Source organism: Rhopalosiphum maidis, chromosome 1 (assembly GCF_003676215.2).
Source record: "Rhopalosiphum maidis isolate BTI-1 chromosome 1, ASM367621v3, whole genome shotgun sequence".
Classification (NCBI taxonomy): Eukaryota; Metazoa; Arthropoda; class Insecta; order Hemiptera; family Aphididae; genus Rhopalosiphum; species Rhopalosiphum maidis.
The window spans coordinates 2,730,272-2,748,302 of NC_040877.1; the positions used below are offsets into that span (position 1 = coordinate 2,730,272).

Consider the following 18,031-nt stretch of genomic DNA (forward strand, 5'->3'; position numbering starts at 1 on the left):
AACAATGGGCAAACACATTCGCAGCTAGTACTTAACAAACACATACGACGAATATTTTATGGCCGGGCTCCTGTTTAAAAATATTGTGTGTTATGAATCATGCAATATGAATTTAAGAAAAATTCAAGTTTTGAAGATAACATCACAAAGATAATGTCCAACATTTGGCAAGACGATTATGCAAATTACAGGTGGTCAACAACATACGTCCCAGAATTCTAACCACACTCAAAACAAAAATAACTAAGAATATCGCAGACCAAAGACTTATTATTATTTAGTAATACCATCTGAAATCGTATGCAATTTCATGAGAAATTTTCAAAATTTTCGAATGTACCCGTCAAGATGGTCATGATATTCGTGATGTAATCATCAAAACTTGGAAGTTTTCTTCAATGTCCAATGTTGTAGTATGTATTTTGCACCCTAAATAAATTTTATAAAAATGTTCTCCACTTTCTTCAAAAGTTTATATCTTTTTACACCACTCTGTATTATTCGAACGCGTGCCAAAGCCGACCGAGAAGACGCAAACAGACCAGACACGTTTTACCGCCGATCGATGCACGCGCGCGCGCGTATGTGAATTGTGAATGCCTGTCAACTAGTTACCGTTTTATAATATTATAACGATAATTATTACTATTAATATTATATTTATTACTGTTGAATGAGGATGAGCTTCAAGTGTTACGAAACAGCATGGCTGCTGCCGATAACGGTTTATTTTCCATTACAAGAGAACGAATATTTTATATACGTCATATTATTGTTGTGTTATTATTATTTTTTTTTTATCAACGCATGTCCCTCGATTTCAGCTGGTTTGTGAAAGAAAGTAAATTGTCCTTCCCATTCACAGTACAATTTAGGTGGAAGAGCGATGACATAATTACTCGGGAATATTCATAAATATATACATAATTTATTGTAATACACTCTGATCATACTTTGACATGATAGTAAATGGTGTGAGGAGTGTGAAGATGAGATAGGAGATAGAGTCCTAATATGAAAATTTCGGATAGGGGCACTCAATCTCCAAGGCTGTACTTAGAACAAATTTACAGAGATGTGGATTAAACTCTTAAATCCATAGTACACTTATTTAAAACTATAATTTGTATATTTATAGCTTATAATATGATATATATATATATTATATAATATTCGTATTTTACTTTTTTCTCTAATTTTCAATTTTTTTTTAAATATACTCTAATAATATTTTGTACCTAAAATAATTAATACACATAAGTATTTTTATAGAAAGCATTGCCTCCCTTGCATTTCCGGTAAATCATCATTGCAAATACTATTGTCTAATATTATAATGAGTTACGCATTCGTGTATACTTCTTAAAATTATTTAGTTATATTTCTTTTTAATTTTTATCAGGTGTGTGTGTGTAGGTATATAATATTATACAGTAGGTATTAAAAAATTATAAGCTTTTTAGTTTAACAAATTATTGAAAATTTGGAAACAACTAAAATAACTATTGTAATTATATATGGATTACACTGAATAGAAATGCATTTATTATGTTCCTTGTGTTAATAATAACAGTACTTATTAGGAAAAACTATAAAATATTATAGCAATCACATTCTATTGAATAATTCTTATTTTTTTCCTGTATTAAAATATATTTTTACAGTAATATTTTTCAGTTTACTGATGCGAAATTCAGTCGAATGCTACATTTGACAGCTATCAAATAAAACCAATCAAACAAAAAGTGTATTGGCACAGTCGTTTATAAGTACCACTCGTTTCTGGAGAATTTTCCACCGAGACATTTCCTTACGCTTTTTGTGTTTGCATTTGCCGGTGTTCAATTCGCTGGTCATATCACATCGTCTTTTGAAACCATTCACATTCAGCCACGCGCGATCACAGAACACAAAATATCCCCTCACTCGTGAACTGTGACAGGTGTTATGGGAAACGCTTGATAGTATAAATATTTCAATTCGAGCTTTTTATATTTTGATCACCGAGAAAACCCTTCTTAGAAACCTCTATATATACGTGGGTTTTTCAACCTCCTTCGTTATTAAACGACACTCGTTCCTTGTTTTTTTTTCAATCCCGAAGAAATAAAGCGAAAAATTTAACCCACTTTTTTCTGGACAATATGAGCTTTAAACATAAATACCTACGAAATATATTTTTATATATTATTTACATTTTGATATTTTATTCTAAGGATGTTTGTTTTTTTGTAATTAGCGTATTATTCTTCAATGCATTTTTGGTTGTCAATTTAATCAACAATTTAGATTGTATATATACTTAGATAATACAACACACTTAAGTCAATACTCAAGTACTCTATCACAGCCTGTATATTTGTATGAAATATTAGAAAAATTAAGCACAATTTGTAATGTTTGCGTCATTTGGTTTGCAATAATGTTATTTATACAATTATATTTTTTATTGTGGGCTTACGTCTAAATAAGTTCTACTCAAATACTCTGATGATTAATTAAAATAATTATGCTTCAAATAATGTATTTTTATTTTCATAATTGTTTAAACAATAAATAACACAAATTACGATGATATTATTATCCACTAATCAATGATTTTTTTATATGTTGTTTTTTATGCATTTCAGTGGATTTTAATTAAATATTTTATGACATTCACGGAATGTATCACCTATTATAATAAGTATATAAATAACAAGATATTCGCAACTTTATTAATTAAATGGAAGTTTTGGAAAGCTGCGTGGTACACAAACTGTGCGCATACCAATAGTCTTATACGCGATTTAGACGAAAAAAAGTGTATAAATAACCGTCGCCGAAACACTCGGCCAAATATATTATTATTGTTATTATACTTCTTACTCCCAAGTGAAATATTATCTGAAAACTCGACTGCGAACTTTCTCCGTATCGGCAGCGATAAATATTTTCGTGCTTAATTTGCTGCGATTATTTCGGTCGCGTATAAACGCGCTGATATAATGCGGCGGCGTCGCTCCCGTAGTAATTCTAAAATGCGTAGTAAAGATTATCTTATTATATTATACACCGTGTATAATAAATTATTATCGTGCTAAGAAAAATCGCAAAAAACATTTCTCTCTCCTCCGTACCCCCTCAACAACCACCGATGAAAACTTGCGATTTTGTCGTTTGGTCTGCAATGTAGCTGCAGCAGTCATAGTTTTGATCGACTGCAACGGCATTTCGAGACGATCATTGACAACACATGATTATTTTACTAAAATCGTATCGTAACCTACGTGGATTGGGCGTACAATAATAATATACATTTCATAAGAATAATGTGAGTGTGTGACCGTCAACCGATCGCAACGACCCGGAGGTCAGTGTCCGCGATTGCACGCGAATGTCAACGACGACGACGACGGTATCGCGAAATAATAATAATATAATGTTATTATACCTATATTGTGATATTATTGAACTCTTCGGATTACGGATTCGAGACGCGTGCGGGACCGTGACTATATTAAAATCTCGTCGCCGTCGATTTCAGGATAAAATAAATGGACACAACAATAATAATATATTATGTACGATTTGCTTCGATAATTCTATAGTAGGATACCTAATATTATTATAAGATGTTCGCACGTTGGGTTGGGTCTTTGGCAGGCATTTTTTGGATCACAGTCAAATTACGTGTGCAAAACGGAAATGACCGATGCGCACACATAACAATAATAATATTTTAATATATGATATCATGCGAATTTAACCATCCCGTGGTCGGCAGTGTAATTATAATTATTTTCACCTCGTAAGTTTCGCGGATATTCAACCGAATGTGCAATAAACTGTTTAATAATTTTTGCATATTATTTTTCATGTGACTACGATTACGCGTGTAAAAATTAAAAAAGCAAAATCACGGTATCATGTTTTGACTTTATCGTTATATCATACACTCTTTTATAGATAAATGCCTCTATTAATTATTATTATTATTAGCCGTATAAATAAATTACCTATTGCTTGTAGCTGGCTTACCGTCTTTGTCTCACGGGTACCAAGACGCACGTGAGTGTGTTTATCTCATCGTAGGCATAATAGTCGTTGTTCACTTGGTGGCAAAGCATTAGATTTAATCCGACAAAATAAACGAACTCAAGGGTCCTATAAATGCAGCAATAGAAATAATAATTAATATAATATATATTTAATGGCCCGATTTCAATGCCTTAATAAGTAACGACAAATTCTTAAAAAAATAACTAAAATTGTCTTTATAATGGCCTTAAAATAATTCAAATTGTTTTTACAGGCATACAAACTAGAAGAAAACAACTGTTAAATAACTTTTGGAACTTTTAACACTTTTTTATCTTGACCATATCACCAATAATACAATGACAAAATACCGAATTTAAGCATACACAATAAATTACAGTATACTCGAAATAAACGTAATTGCGATGTAACTTTAACTGAATTTGCTTGAGTCCTAAAAGGTACAAAATCTGATAATCGATATAGATATTGTATGAGGGCGTTATCGTATTTATAAATAGAGAACATTTTATATGAATGCAAATATCAAAAAAATAAAAACTACTGAAGCAAATATTGTGAAAATAATATTTCTAGATAAAATATTTTTGTTTACCTTATTTATTTATTTACTGAAGGTTCATAAAATTAATATATATTAAAACCAAATAAAATTAGTTGAAATTTATAAAATAAAAAAAGAAGTTTTTTCTTTGAAGTTTAAGTTATGTATGGAACGTATTACGTACCTATTTGGAATGCAGTGTCCTGGATCAAGCAAAAAGTAATGCGATTTGCATTTAAATCCTGACCTTATTATAATAGTTATATATTATTTAACGTTAGCGTGAATTAGACTGAATTAATATCAACATGAATGACGGTTGCTGAAACAGCACTAACGGCGGAGCTAAAGAGTATATTATTGCAATATTAGCCGTTTTATGCATGACCATCGCATTCGAAGGAATTGAAACATATAACTTGTATATATATATATATATATATATATATATTAGTATGTATAATAATCATAATATTTGCACGTTGTAATAATCCGACCGCAGTATATACATAGACATAGTAGATTCGGCGGAAACCGACAAATGACGGACTTTGAGCAGCGTCTTAGTAGGTATGTTCAATCCGGAGGCGGCAATAATAATGTGTTACTATTGTAACGAGCAACCATGGTAACCATGCATCTCCCGATCTCCGTATTGTATAATAACATTATATTGCGTAACGATATCGCGTCTGGACGACGACGAGCCGGACTACGGTAGCGGGAATCTTCCAAAAATATGTTATCTCAATTCAAACGGATAAACACTGAAGTCGGTGCCGTAGATTGACGTGGGTATTCTCTCAAGTAACAATAATAATAATAATATTATTATCATTCAATTGTGCAACGGGTCCCATTGTGCAGCACAAAGACGCAATATAGTACAATATATATATAATATTGTGTATAGTGACGTACTGTGCACTGTGTATGCTTCGTATTTCGGGTACGACTAACGAATTTATAATATCGCAGCATTATATTGTTATATTATGCTAGACGGAGTAGTAACTATAATTATTATTGTGGTACTCTTCTCTCCTGAGTCCTGGGTTATCATCGAACGGTGTTGGTTGGTGGTGACTTCGGTCAACCTCCGCTTTGATATTGATATTGTCAAACCGCCAAGTCACAATATTGTCATTTGATTAGTTTTACGAGTATTCGATGGCCATATACCAGTAAGTACGTAATTTGTTTGTGCGTTTTTGGTTTCAGTCAACTATACCCTACGATTAATGTTCGTATTGGTCATGTACAAAATGAAAGCATCAAATTTAATATCCAGTAGGGTAAGAATTTAATTTGTAATAAAATTATGGCGAATATCGAATACGTCATACTTATATACATAGTGATCACGCGTGATTCCAATAATAACGATATAATATTATAATTTATAAGTAATAAATTACTTTAAAATTTGATTTTAGAAGTTTGAAATATATACATAATATAATGTCGATAAAATGACGAGCAGCCCCGGCTGGCGTCGACGATCTAATATTTTATATAAATAATAAATTACCTACTTACCAGTCACCGTACTATAAAAGAGGCCATTTAGTAATCGACACGTTCAACTCGATTAAAGCGTTTGTATGTAAATAATATAATACTTGATGTATTTAATAAAAGCGTGAGGTGTTTGGATCATAGATCAAGGATTCAATTTACTTCAAATCCGTATGTGTTATAGGCATAATATATTATAAAATAGTATAATACACTAATATAACGACATGTACAAATGCATGTCGCAATGGAAAACAGCGGTCGAAACATGATACCAGTAAACCAATATAATTCTACCAATAAACTCGTGATGGCACAGTTTCAGCCAAAGGATTCCGTTGCAAACATTATCATAGTAACGATATTGTTATAAAATATACAATAATAGTGAATAATTATTATTCGTCATCTTTACAGGCGCATGTGACAATAACGGTCGTTGCGGGTATATAATATAATATTTGCTTTTGCATCACGACGGTTTAATTTATTTGCAGCGATGCGGATCCACGCGAATTATTGTTCAACACGATAATATATCGCTGTTATTATTACGATTGTAGTTTAACGATTCAATAATTTATTCTGAATAATGTCATATTGTGTTTAATATATAGTATACGTGGCGAGTGGAGAAACGGACCACAACTTTCGCAGGGTATATTTATTCTATAGTATGTTATACTACATAGCTGTACTTTCAATTTTATATTTCGCTACGCTCATACAAACTATGACTTTATAAAAAAAATGTTATTAATAAAAAAACGCATTTGTTTTACGTTCGATACATAAATATCAGAGTTGTTTGAAGAGATTCTGTATTTTACTGATTTTGATTACGAAAATTAAAAATCTAAAATATTCCCTATGATAAAATATTGTAAAATATATTATTATGTAACGATAATACTGTAATACATTAATACTGTTGATAAGGATAAGATCGATTTTAAAGGGGTTTTATATAGGCAATTTCAGTTAAGTTCTTCGAAAAAAATATATTTAAAGAATTGGAAAGGCTATAGTTTTAAAGAGGAAAATTAATTGTTACCGTAAAAAAGATGAACTTTATGATAATATTGTAAAAAAATATATGTTGATGTGTTTTATCATGGTTCGTGATAACTTATAAGCCTCTTTGTTAGGTCTAAATACGCAGTACTGCATTTTTATATACATTTGTGAAATTGTTGATACGCGTGATTCAATAGTATAAAACACAAAATATATAGTAGTGATTATTGTTATTTATTTATTTTTTGTATACGTTTTCTTGTCTCGTTAATTACAGATAGGTATATGACCTCGTGAGTGAATTATAAATTAATAAATTGTATGCAGTAGTGTTTCCCCACCGAAAACTGGCACAGCCAAACCACTAAGAGATAACGAAAATAAAATCCATAAATTATTATCATTTTATTATCGTTTATTATATTATTATGTTAAAATCCGATAGTAAGCGCAATTTCACGATTTTTATATATTAGTTTTCGAATTTTACTACACGTGTGGTTGCATGATGGTCGGTGAAAGTGAGTTGTTAAAAACAACAACAGTAGGCTGCTTTTAAGGGACGAGAAAACGACAGAAAAACGCAGTTATGCATATAGATAATATATATATATAATATAACATGTATGTGCCATGCCTACATTGGGTGTGTGTGTGTAATTTAAAAACTAATAAAATCGGAAATTTTATCGAAACTATTACTGGACGCCGCGACCGGGACCACCTGTTACGCGTAATCCGCGTATAATTTACGACCGTAAATCGATTTTATCGTCAGTGTTAACATGAATTTTACTATTATATATTATTACCGATTTCCATTTGACTCGTCGTTGCTGTCGTTATTATTGTTGTTGACCAATTTTTCAGGATTTTTAGGCCCAACGTGACGTAAGTAATCGACCGTGTATGTGTCCTTTTTTCTGAACGTACGGAACCAGTATATTATTATGTATTAATAATGTTGGCCGATCGGTGATAAATTTCATCTGTCGGTTTCCAGTATTTGGTCTTTGGTGTTTTTATTTTTTTTTCGAACGCAAAACTGAGTTAAAATAACCGTTAATAGATTATTGCTCAACATTTATACAGAAAAATCCACAAGCTACTATAGACTTTAATAATTGTAATATATTATGCGCGTATTATGGCTATATATACAATGATTGACTGACTATTGTAAAATACACAGATTTATATTTTACTAAATAATAAACCTCAACATAATAATGGCAGTACTACAAATTTTAAAATGGCTCCCGAAACGTTTCTAAATTAAAGTGTACAGAGCGTGCTTACTATTACGTTTTAAATATAATATGTATGAATAGATATCCCGGCCAGAGACGTCACGGTGGTGACAGATTCCGAGAAAACATTTTCATCAATATTCATTATCAATTAAGCGAGGATACTTTTTTATTTCAATTTTATTAACATTTTCGTGACGAGCTTCACAAATCAACGTTCGTCGAAATCATTCTTTTGCCGACGTGTTGTGGATTTTTTACAATGGAACCGTAAACAGAGGATAGGTTTTTTGCAACAGTCACAATGTATTTTTTTTCCTGGAGACATCAATTGGATACATTTTTCATCGTTGTACCTTTTAATAAAAGCTTTTGTAAACAATAGAATTCGAATTGAAACGCAGAGATCGATTTAATTCGAATTGAAACGCAAAGATCGATTTGGTTTATGTTTATTTTTTATTTTATCTTTGTCGAATAACATTCCAACACGAATATTACACTAACATATTATTTATATAGAACATCTCGGTAAACGTAAACTATCAGCAATATTGCGGATCGATATCAACATATTAAAACGACCGTTTGTGTATAGTGTAATACCAGTGTATTGCAATCGTAGAGTTAATGTTGTTGTTTGAACAAATCAAGATGATCGAATACGTATAAAATATAATATATTACTAGTATACAAGTAACGTTATATAATGTTAGTCCATTGAAATGTTTTAGAAATCCTATATTATTTTGTCGTTGATATTAGCAGAAAGTGGTTGAGTCAGACTTATATGTGATAAAAAAAAAAAAAAACAATATTTACTCGTCAAATAAAAAAAAACTAGTAACTATCAAGTTTATACTATTTGATTTCGTTTATAACGGATGTTTATAGTGTTTATACAACTGTTTAAACTGTACTAATAATTAGCAGTGTGTCTTAGAATATCGCACTTTCTACCTACATCATGAAAGGCAATACATTATAATAAGGAGGTTTCCTCACTTACCTATTACGTCACTCATTCCGAAACTCCCATCATCTCAAAATATAAATTAATTATTAATTGGAAAGTTATTAATTTAAAATTAAACTTTATCATTTTTCGTTTAGGTTTAATCACATAAACCAACGGTTAAAATTCGTTGCGCATTGGATATTTCAAAGTTTAAAGCTATCGATTTTCAAATATTGTGTTTGCAGGCAAGTGGAAAAATTATTTTACATGCAATCAACCCGTATACAGAGGTACATGTAAAATCTATGAATCCCGTATTCGTTTTATATTATTGTGAACATCAATGCCATTAATTTATTGCGTAAAATGTAAAATAATCTTTTACATAAATTGTAACATTTTATAATCGTATATCCCTAATAAAACATCCTGATAATCGTGTAAAACAATTATTTTATTACAATTTAATTACACAATTGATATAAAAACTTTATACTTCAACTTAATATTCTGCAACCTAGACCAAATTATTTTTGTTTCGTTGGTTACAATGCTTGTTATAAGTTTTTCAATCAAACGGCTATTAGACCTCGGCTGAGTTACATGATGGCTTCGTGGAAAACTTGTATCACACAGAATATAGATTATAGATGGTAACTGTAATAGTCAAACGAAAAATATTCACTTTATTTTATGAGAGTATCAATTCAAAATTGAAATTGTTTATTTTATGTCTGTCATTACACAGTTAATGGTAGAGTAAGTGCGATTTATAAAAAACATGTTTGGGCAATAGTTATTGTGTCAGGCCTTCCAAACCCGTCAACAGTCATGCGCATAAACTTGAGCTCGATAGAAAACATGACAGAAAGCATGACCATTACTAATTTGGAATATTTCAATCGCCAGCTACCCACTTCCCGTGGTTTACCTATTCGATGAGAAATAATGTATACATGAAATTACAGCGTAGCTCGTGACACATGTCCGTAGATGTATTGTAACTTAAACTATACAAAACTATTATGCATGTTTTTAAGATATTATTTATTTGAGTGGTTTTAGCTAAATATAAAATAGACATAACCTAACCCAACACTTAAAACGATATCTAATTATAATAACCATTTTTATTTTCTTCGTTAGCCAATAAATCCCTGTGCAAGACCCTTTTCAAAATAATGTTTTCAAGGAGTATATATTCACGTACAGGATTACCTATCTATTTACCAAATTTTAGAACACTGAGTGCAATAGATTAGGCCGTGAATCGCTTACATACACCTACGCACACACCACACACACACACAAACATTATATTTTATTAATATAGTTAAACGTTAATGCACATAACACACTCGTGCGTATAATACAATGTATAATATCGTGTGAATTATTAAAACTTTTAAATGCGCCGAACCGGAATGATGCGCGCGTATGACGTTGTTATAATAATATATAAACGTTCCGGCTTCGAGGATTAAAGCGTCCGTTCAAGGGGGCATACGGTCGTATGCGTTGTTATCCCGTGGCCGTTTTAAGCAACGCGCGTGTGTAAATAACGTCCGTCGCACTCGGATTTACTGCAAATTGAAAGCGAGCGAACGTGTACTCCGTAAAAAAAAAAATCGCGTCTGGGGAAGAAATGTTCGTGGCGGTGGTGGGTTTGAGGGGGTGGTGAAAAAAACAACAAAAATGCCAATTTCGCCATCGACCCTACGTCGTATTTCCACGGTCCACCCGCGTTCGCTGCCGACCCGCTTATATGTCTTTAGGGAAAATACGATCAGCGCACAATATATAGAAACGCTCGCTTGTTCGCACACACCCGCAAAACCCGCGCACCCGGAAACTAATAAAGTGCCTTTGTTAGGATCTACTTTCGCGTGTACATGTATTCGTATACGCCAGATCGGTGTACTCGCGTATGGAAGTGGGGTAGTTCAGTATGGATGGAATGGGGTGTGGGGGGGATCAAATCCGACGGTGTTAAACGTATGCACGCGTTCACGGTACATCAGCCACGAGGGTTTCGCGTGCCCGCCGTCGTTCCGTTTTTCGATAGGTCCGTTTCGGGTCTGACGTCGATAATTTTCACTGAATATATATATGTATGCACGCGCACACACGTACATCTAAGCGCGTGCACGTAGAACACGTATGGTAGTGTTAGTAGTGGTAGAGAAGTGGTATTATAGTGGCAGTGGTAGTGGTATTACATGCGATACATAAAAAAAAAGCGCTTTACTTTACTCGGAAGAGTGGAAAAAATACCGAAGCGATATTATTATATGTTGGTACCTATATACATTTTTTTTAAATTTCCCAGGAAATATCTTCTTCATTCCGCCCAGCTATTCAAACTATACATATACATACATTGTCTCTCTTTTTCTCTCTTTATTTATATATATATATATATGTACACACACACACTACATATACGCCTCTGGCCAGAGAGCGACACCCTATTAGATTTTCGCTCGAAAAACTCGTTTATATGAAAATGTTGAATATATCATTATATTGTCTCATTTTATATAGCCGTTCTATACTCTGTAGCGTATAAAATATAGTTTATTATATACTCGTGCCAATCGTCTACAAATGTTAAGGGCACTTATATTATAGGCACAGAGATAAATTGATTGCATGACACATGCTCATACATACTTTAAATGTTTACAAATAATAATAATAATAAAAAAAAAATTAAGTTCGATATCGTCGATATTATATTTCGTAGATCAACAAGATTAGAAAAATATTCTGCTTCAGACTATAAAGTTTAAATTATAGGTTAAAATAATTTAAAAATTAAAAATTCTTAGTACCTTTTTATAATTTATATTATAATATATTGTATTGAATAATATTCTGACATAAACTAAATATAAAATATATATAAATAAAAAATGAATAATTTGAAACAATATTATGGTTGGTGTACATCTATTACGTGGGTTTCTTGATGTTAAAAAGTAAAAATCTGTAGTATTTCTGTGATTCATAATATAATGTAATATAATATACTAGTAGTAATTCACGTATTATTATAATTTCATATTTTATTGTCTTTTGTTTCAGATTTTCGTGCATATATCCACTGCCAGTTGGCTTGTTGAAATGACTTCTTGCAGGCGAAGACTGCAACACTGAAAAGCATCCGAAACACACTTATATAGACCCAATCAACACCTAGTGGTATATATTATCATACACCTCGTTTCACTGTTGACAAGAGTTGATAAACAAAAAATAAAAATATAGACACGTGAAATTCAGTTGTCCGTGCCCGTCAAAATGATATTTGCCGAGATGAAAACGTTTTCGCTGTGCTTTGTATTACTACTGGTGAAAAGTGAGTGAACATTTAATATACTCGAAGCTTCCCCAAACCAATTTCAAAATAATTGTTTCATATGGTTTAATACGAGTGGTTATATTATTGTGACACTTCATTTAGTTTATCAACTAGTCTTTATGATATTTTATTATAATATAAAGCATACAAGTTAATTATTGGAAATTAATTTATATATTAATTTCATTTTTACCTATATGTGACAGTTATAGGTTATAACTATGTAAAAATAAGAAGTAAAGTATTTTATAGGAATTATAGGACGAGTTGGGCTTTCAAAAACTCGACTATAGTACTGGTAGTTAAAATCAGGTTGAGGGTACTCGGTTGTAAAAATAGTCCTTCGGAGAATATTACCACACAAAGTATCAAGATAGACCATTTTTTTTTTTGTATATTGGCTTATTATAAAATAAAAATACCTAAAAGTTACATAATATATTATAATGTGACGTTTATAAAAATAATAAAAAATATTTTAATTAGTATTTTTCTCTTTGATTGTGTGAACAACGGTAAAATAATTTAATAATAGTTATCATGATTTTCATTACATAAAGTAAAGATGTACTACTAAAAATAATTGTAAACACAAATTATTTACAAGAAGCTGTGAAAATTAATAACCATTTATTATTCATGATGATACCTATATAATTTTTAATATTAAAATGCATTATTATTATTATTAATTTTATATAATGGGGCTTCTTTTAAAAAAAAACTCATAAATGTTGATATTAAATTTAAAATTCTTAAACGTGTAGGTACATTTAGAAAAAGTATAATTGTAAAGTTAATGTTTTACATTACAAATTGTTGTTAAAATTAAAGTTTATATCAGTGTTTTATTTAAAATATTCCATAGAGAGATAATACTTAAGATTTGATTATTTACATCTTAATCATTATATTAAACTTATAGAGCTATTAATTATAATTAAGTGGCTATTAAATAAATTAATATTTATATTATACGTTTTGAACCAAAATCATATACAACGACATTAAATTGTATGTAAAAAATAATTAATTTTGTTAACAAGCTAAGCCAGTTATTACATTTTTATATTTACAAATATTATTAAATTATTTATGATTTGACTGCTGTTTAAATTATAAGCATAAATTTATATAAACATATATTTATTTATTTATTGTTACTTAGGTATTTGTTCTCGTATATTATATAATCTGATACTTTTCATATTCAAATATTTTTAATATGATAATGTCGATGACTAATTATTATTCAGTTTCATTTATTTACACGCCCAATAATTAATGTATCATTTTTCTCTTTATAAGATTGATTAATCTCTTTTACTAATCGTTGTACATCATAAATGCTGAATCAACAGAATTAAGATTTTACAATAGTTTCTAAATGAATACTAACACAACATTAGTGTATCATTTTAAATGCAAAGTAATGTAATTAGCATATTTTTCTTACCTATAGTTTATTATAACATCTCACTCTACTATAATAATAGTTTGAAACTAGACATTTTTTAGTTATAATTCAACGTTTGATGCGTTGTATTAGTGGGTTTAACAGGCATGTCTTATAAGTTATAAAATACGTATTACTATACCTAATGACATAGTGATTGATATGAAAACCACACACCGTTACATTACATGTTAAACTTTTAAGTGATTTCTATAGTAGGATTTATAGATCTTAATGAAACTATTAACAGTTTATGTTGACGACAGTGTGTCTGATTATTGGATAAGTATAATGTACAAAACCCAATATCTGACACGAATGTCTTCTTTGAATTTGAATCCGCGCCTGTCGCCGTCGTTGTTGATCAACACGACAACATCATTTGCGATAGAAATTACGCTGAAACGTTCACTCACACATCATTATGTGTGACGATTTCATTAAAATGTTACGCTTAATAAATACTAATAGTTAGTAAGATTGATTACTTCGTCGATAAAACGTCCTCGCGTCTCTTGTTCAATATAGCTTAGTGAGTGCACTTAAGGTTTTTATTTATATATATATATTATGCTGTTGCACAATAATGTACATATACAAAATACAATAAACGAGATAGAATAATGACGATAACTATGATGACAGCTAACTCTTAGACTAGGCCCATATGAAGGAATGTCGTCGTTAGGTACGTTGCAATTCAGAATGATGCCGATTTAAGTTTTTAAATGTTTAGATAACCTCTTATTAAAAAATAATAAACTCTCTAAATACTGTCACTATTACCTTTAAAGTATTATATTATGATGGTACCTAGTGAAGTTTTCAACTAAAAAATTTCCTGTTGGTTTGACTAAAGATATAATTCTTCAGAACTGTATTCTAAGTTTCTAGAAAAAAATAAAAACTACCTCTTTTACGTAGTGTCATGAAAATATGTCCTCAATTTTCAATCTTAAATTATATGTCATGTGACATTCAAACTTTTTACAAGAACCGAAAACAGCATAATACATCAGTAGCAACACAGCTTTGGATACACCACTGAATCAAAAATAAGTTTTGTTTACATTAAATTACATTAAAATATAAATATTAAGACTTGGTTAAGTTAGGCGTGGTTTACAATATGAAATAATTATGTATTTTAAAATACGTAATACGAATATCTGATTTATTGGTTTTTTTTTTATGTTCCTGCAGATCTAATAACTTGAGTGTAAATTACTCTTAAATAAGACTTATGAAAATGCATAAACTAGTAATTAAAATTGTTTGTTTGAATTATTGTAGCTCTTAGTATTCATATATTATATTTTGTAAAATAAGTGCTTTGGTAAGTATTAGTTAAATTACGTTGCCTAAACACGAAACGATAAATGTAAAAGTAATCAGGCCCAGATCACATAAATAAATAAGTAATGAAAATCACTATTGTTATAAATTGAATTATTTTAATCGAAAGTATGTAAAATATATTTTTTTAAGTATACCTACCTATAAAAATATATATTCTATCCGTACGCATAACGTTATAGTAATTAAAATAACTATATTTTTTTACGATCGTTAAACTGTTCTATTTGAATAGATTAAAAATAATTTTTAGTTTTTTTTTTAATAACTAACGTTTTGATTTTGTTCAGCTTAGATGAAATACATCTTACAACATTTTATCAGAACATTATAGCAGACCGGTTTTTCGTACTATATAGATGAAGCGTAATATACTGTTTGGGATTTAGGTCTCGTGGGACAGTGTTTTAAATAATAATAAAGGGCGAGAATATGTTTAGTTCATTGACATATTTTACTGCACTTCTGTACAATATAAACACAGATTGCGGTTCAATCCGTGAAAATTGTATGCATATAATGGGGTTTCTTGGTTCGACAAACTTTGAATAATCATCAGTAGTAATTTTGAATTTATAACGAATAATCTAATGGCTTACAGTTCGACCATAATAATTTCGGTCGCGGTTAATATGGCACTGAAAAGTAGATAGAAAATAATCAAGATTCAGTTGGTTACAGACCGTTTGACGTGCACAACAATAACGACTTACGCACCGGTCAATAAGCCTACCAGAACGATCGATTTTCGTACTAACATTACCACCTACCCATTATACTTATATTTTAGTGTTATTATTATTATTATCATCATCGTCGTCGTCGTTATGATCGGTGTATTACATTTCGTCGTTACCACAGATTTCGATCGTTTAACGTTTTGTATAATGGGTTAGTCACAACAATGGTATATCGTCATCTGTGCGTGAGAATACGTTCTCGCACACACGATAATCATCATCATCATCATCATCCTCTTCATCATCATCGTCTTCATCGTCGTCGTAGTAGTCGAGTCTCTCTGGTCTAATTATACACCGATGTCATTGGCGGATCTAGGTCGGAGGTCGGGTTCGTGCGATCTTTTTTTTTCTCTCAAATCCGCGACACGCTCGTAAATCTCATCAACGGGTCCGCCTTGGCCATTGTACGCCTGGTTCAATACAAATTTCATTTGAACGATAAATACCACTAAAAACCACGATTATGATTTTTAAAAAATATAACGAAATTATTACAGGCGTGAGATGTGAACTACTCGGAGAGATGACATTTAGGTTTCTCACGCGCATTTGGCAAATAATGCGTCTGTGATACACACCCTTGAGCAGCGCAACAGCGTATCCTAGCTCACATAATGTGTGCATGGTTGTTATATTATTCTGTTCGGTGTTAAAAAATTATAATAATATAATTTAGGTCAGGGAACACAATTCCGGTTCACGGTCGCGAAAAGCGTAGGTACCAATGTATTTATGATTATCAATATTATTATCGTCATTTACACTGTTTCTATAATAAGTCTACATTTCTATTTAATGTTCCGTCATATATATCCAAAATACACTCAGATGTCAAAACAATTACAGTCTAGCACGATACTATGAAAATAAAATGTATTATGTATTTATTTCTTCACCTCCAGCCACCTTGTTCGACCAGCCACTATACGCAGCTACGCGGGAGTTTTATTTCACCGCGATATTTTTCCTTTTATTTTACAATCGCAATAGTTTATATGGATCAAACCATCATTCGATTGAAATAACTATTGTTACAAAATAATTTTGTGGTTGACATAATGTGATATAGAGTACACTTTATATTTTATTGATGTATTTTTGGCATATTATAATATACCTAATATTATACTCCTACTGATTAAATTATTAGAAGTTCATTTCATACTACCAAAGTTGATGAACTTTTAATGTGTTTTACATGTTTTCAGTAAAGTTAATTGCAACGCCCACCTGATGCTAAATTAATTTTATGTACTCAGAAACAAAAATCGTTATTTCATATTTATTCAGTCCTTTGTGTCCTAGGTACAGCAGGTTTATTTTTATTTTTTAAGTGCAAACTATTCTGATATCAAAGTGGTTTGAGAACTTTTTCCATTAATCTGAAAGCATGCATATATTTCTTATGTAGGACGAAAATTAAATTCTTTTTTTCTTTCAGAGATGTATAATTTGGGTACATTTTTGAATTTTCTTTACTATTGTTTTCTTGAACACAATAACGCAATAATGTTACATTTTCTTTTGTATACCTATTTTTCGATAAAATTTTTAACAAAAAAATTATATACATTTTATTAAAATAATGCTTATTTACTAAGAGAAATCATTGATCGACATTAAAATTGGTTTAGAGAAAAATAAGATCTCAGAAAGTTGTCAGTTTTTTGGTAAAATATATTCCTATTCATAATAATTAATTTATTTATTTGTTTTCCAATAAAAATCATGTTATTTCTTGTTAATATTTATTTTAGCTCGATGTAATTTTGTACCATCTGTT

At 30.5% G+C, this 18,031-nt stretch overlaps 1 protein-coding gene across 2 annotated transcripts in view; it reads left to right on the forward strand.

Moving 5' to 3' along the window:
• LOC113549744 overlaps positions 1-18,031 on the forward strand; it is a 98,764-nt gene that overhangs the window by 71,485 nt on the left and 9,248 nt on the right. For both annotated transcript variants that reach the window (XM_026951206.1, XM_026951212.1), the window contains exon 2: positions 12,417-12,690. In XM_026951206.1, coding sequence (XP_026807007.1) covers positions 12,633-12,690 — 58 coding nt within the window. In that variant the 5' untranslated portion in view covers positions 12,417-12,632. The remainder of the gene's footprint in view (positions 1-12,416; positions 12,691-18,031) is intronic.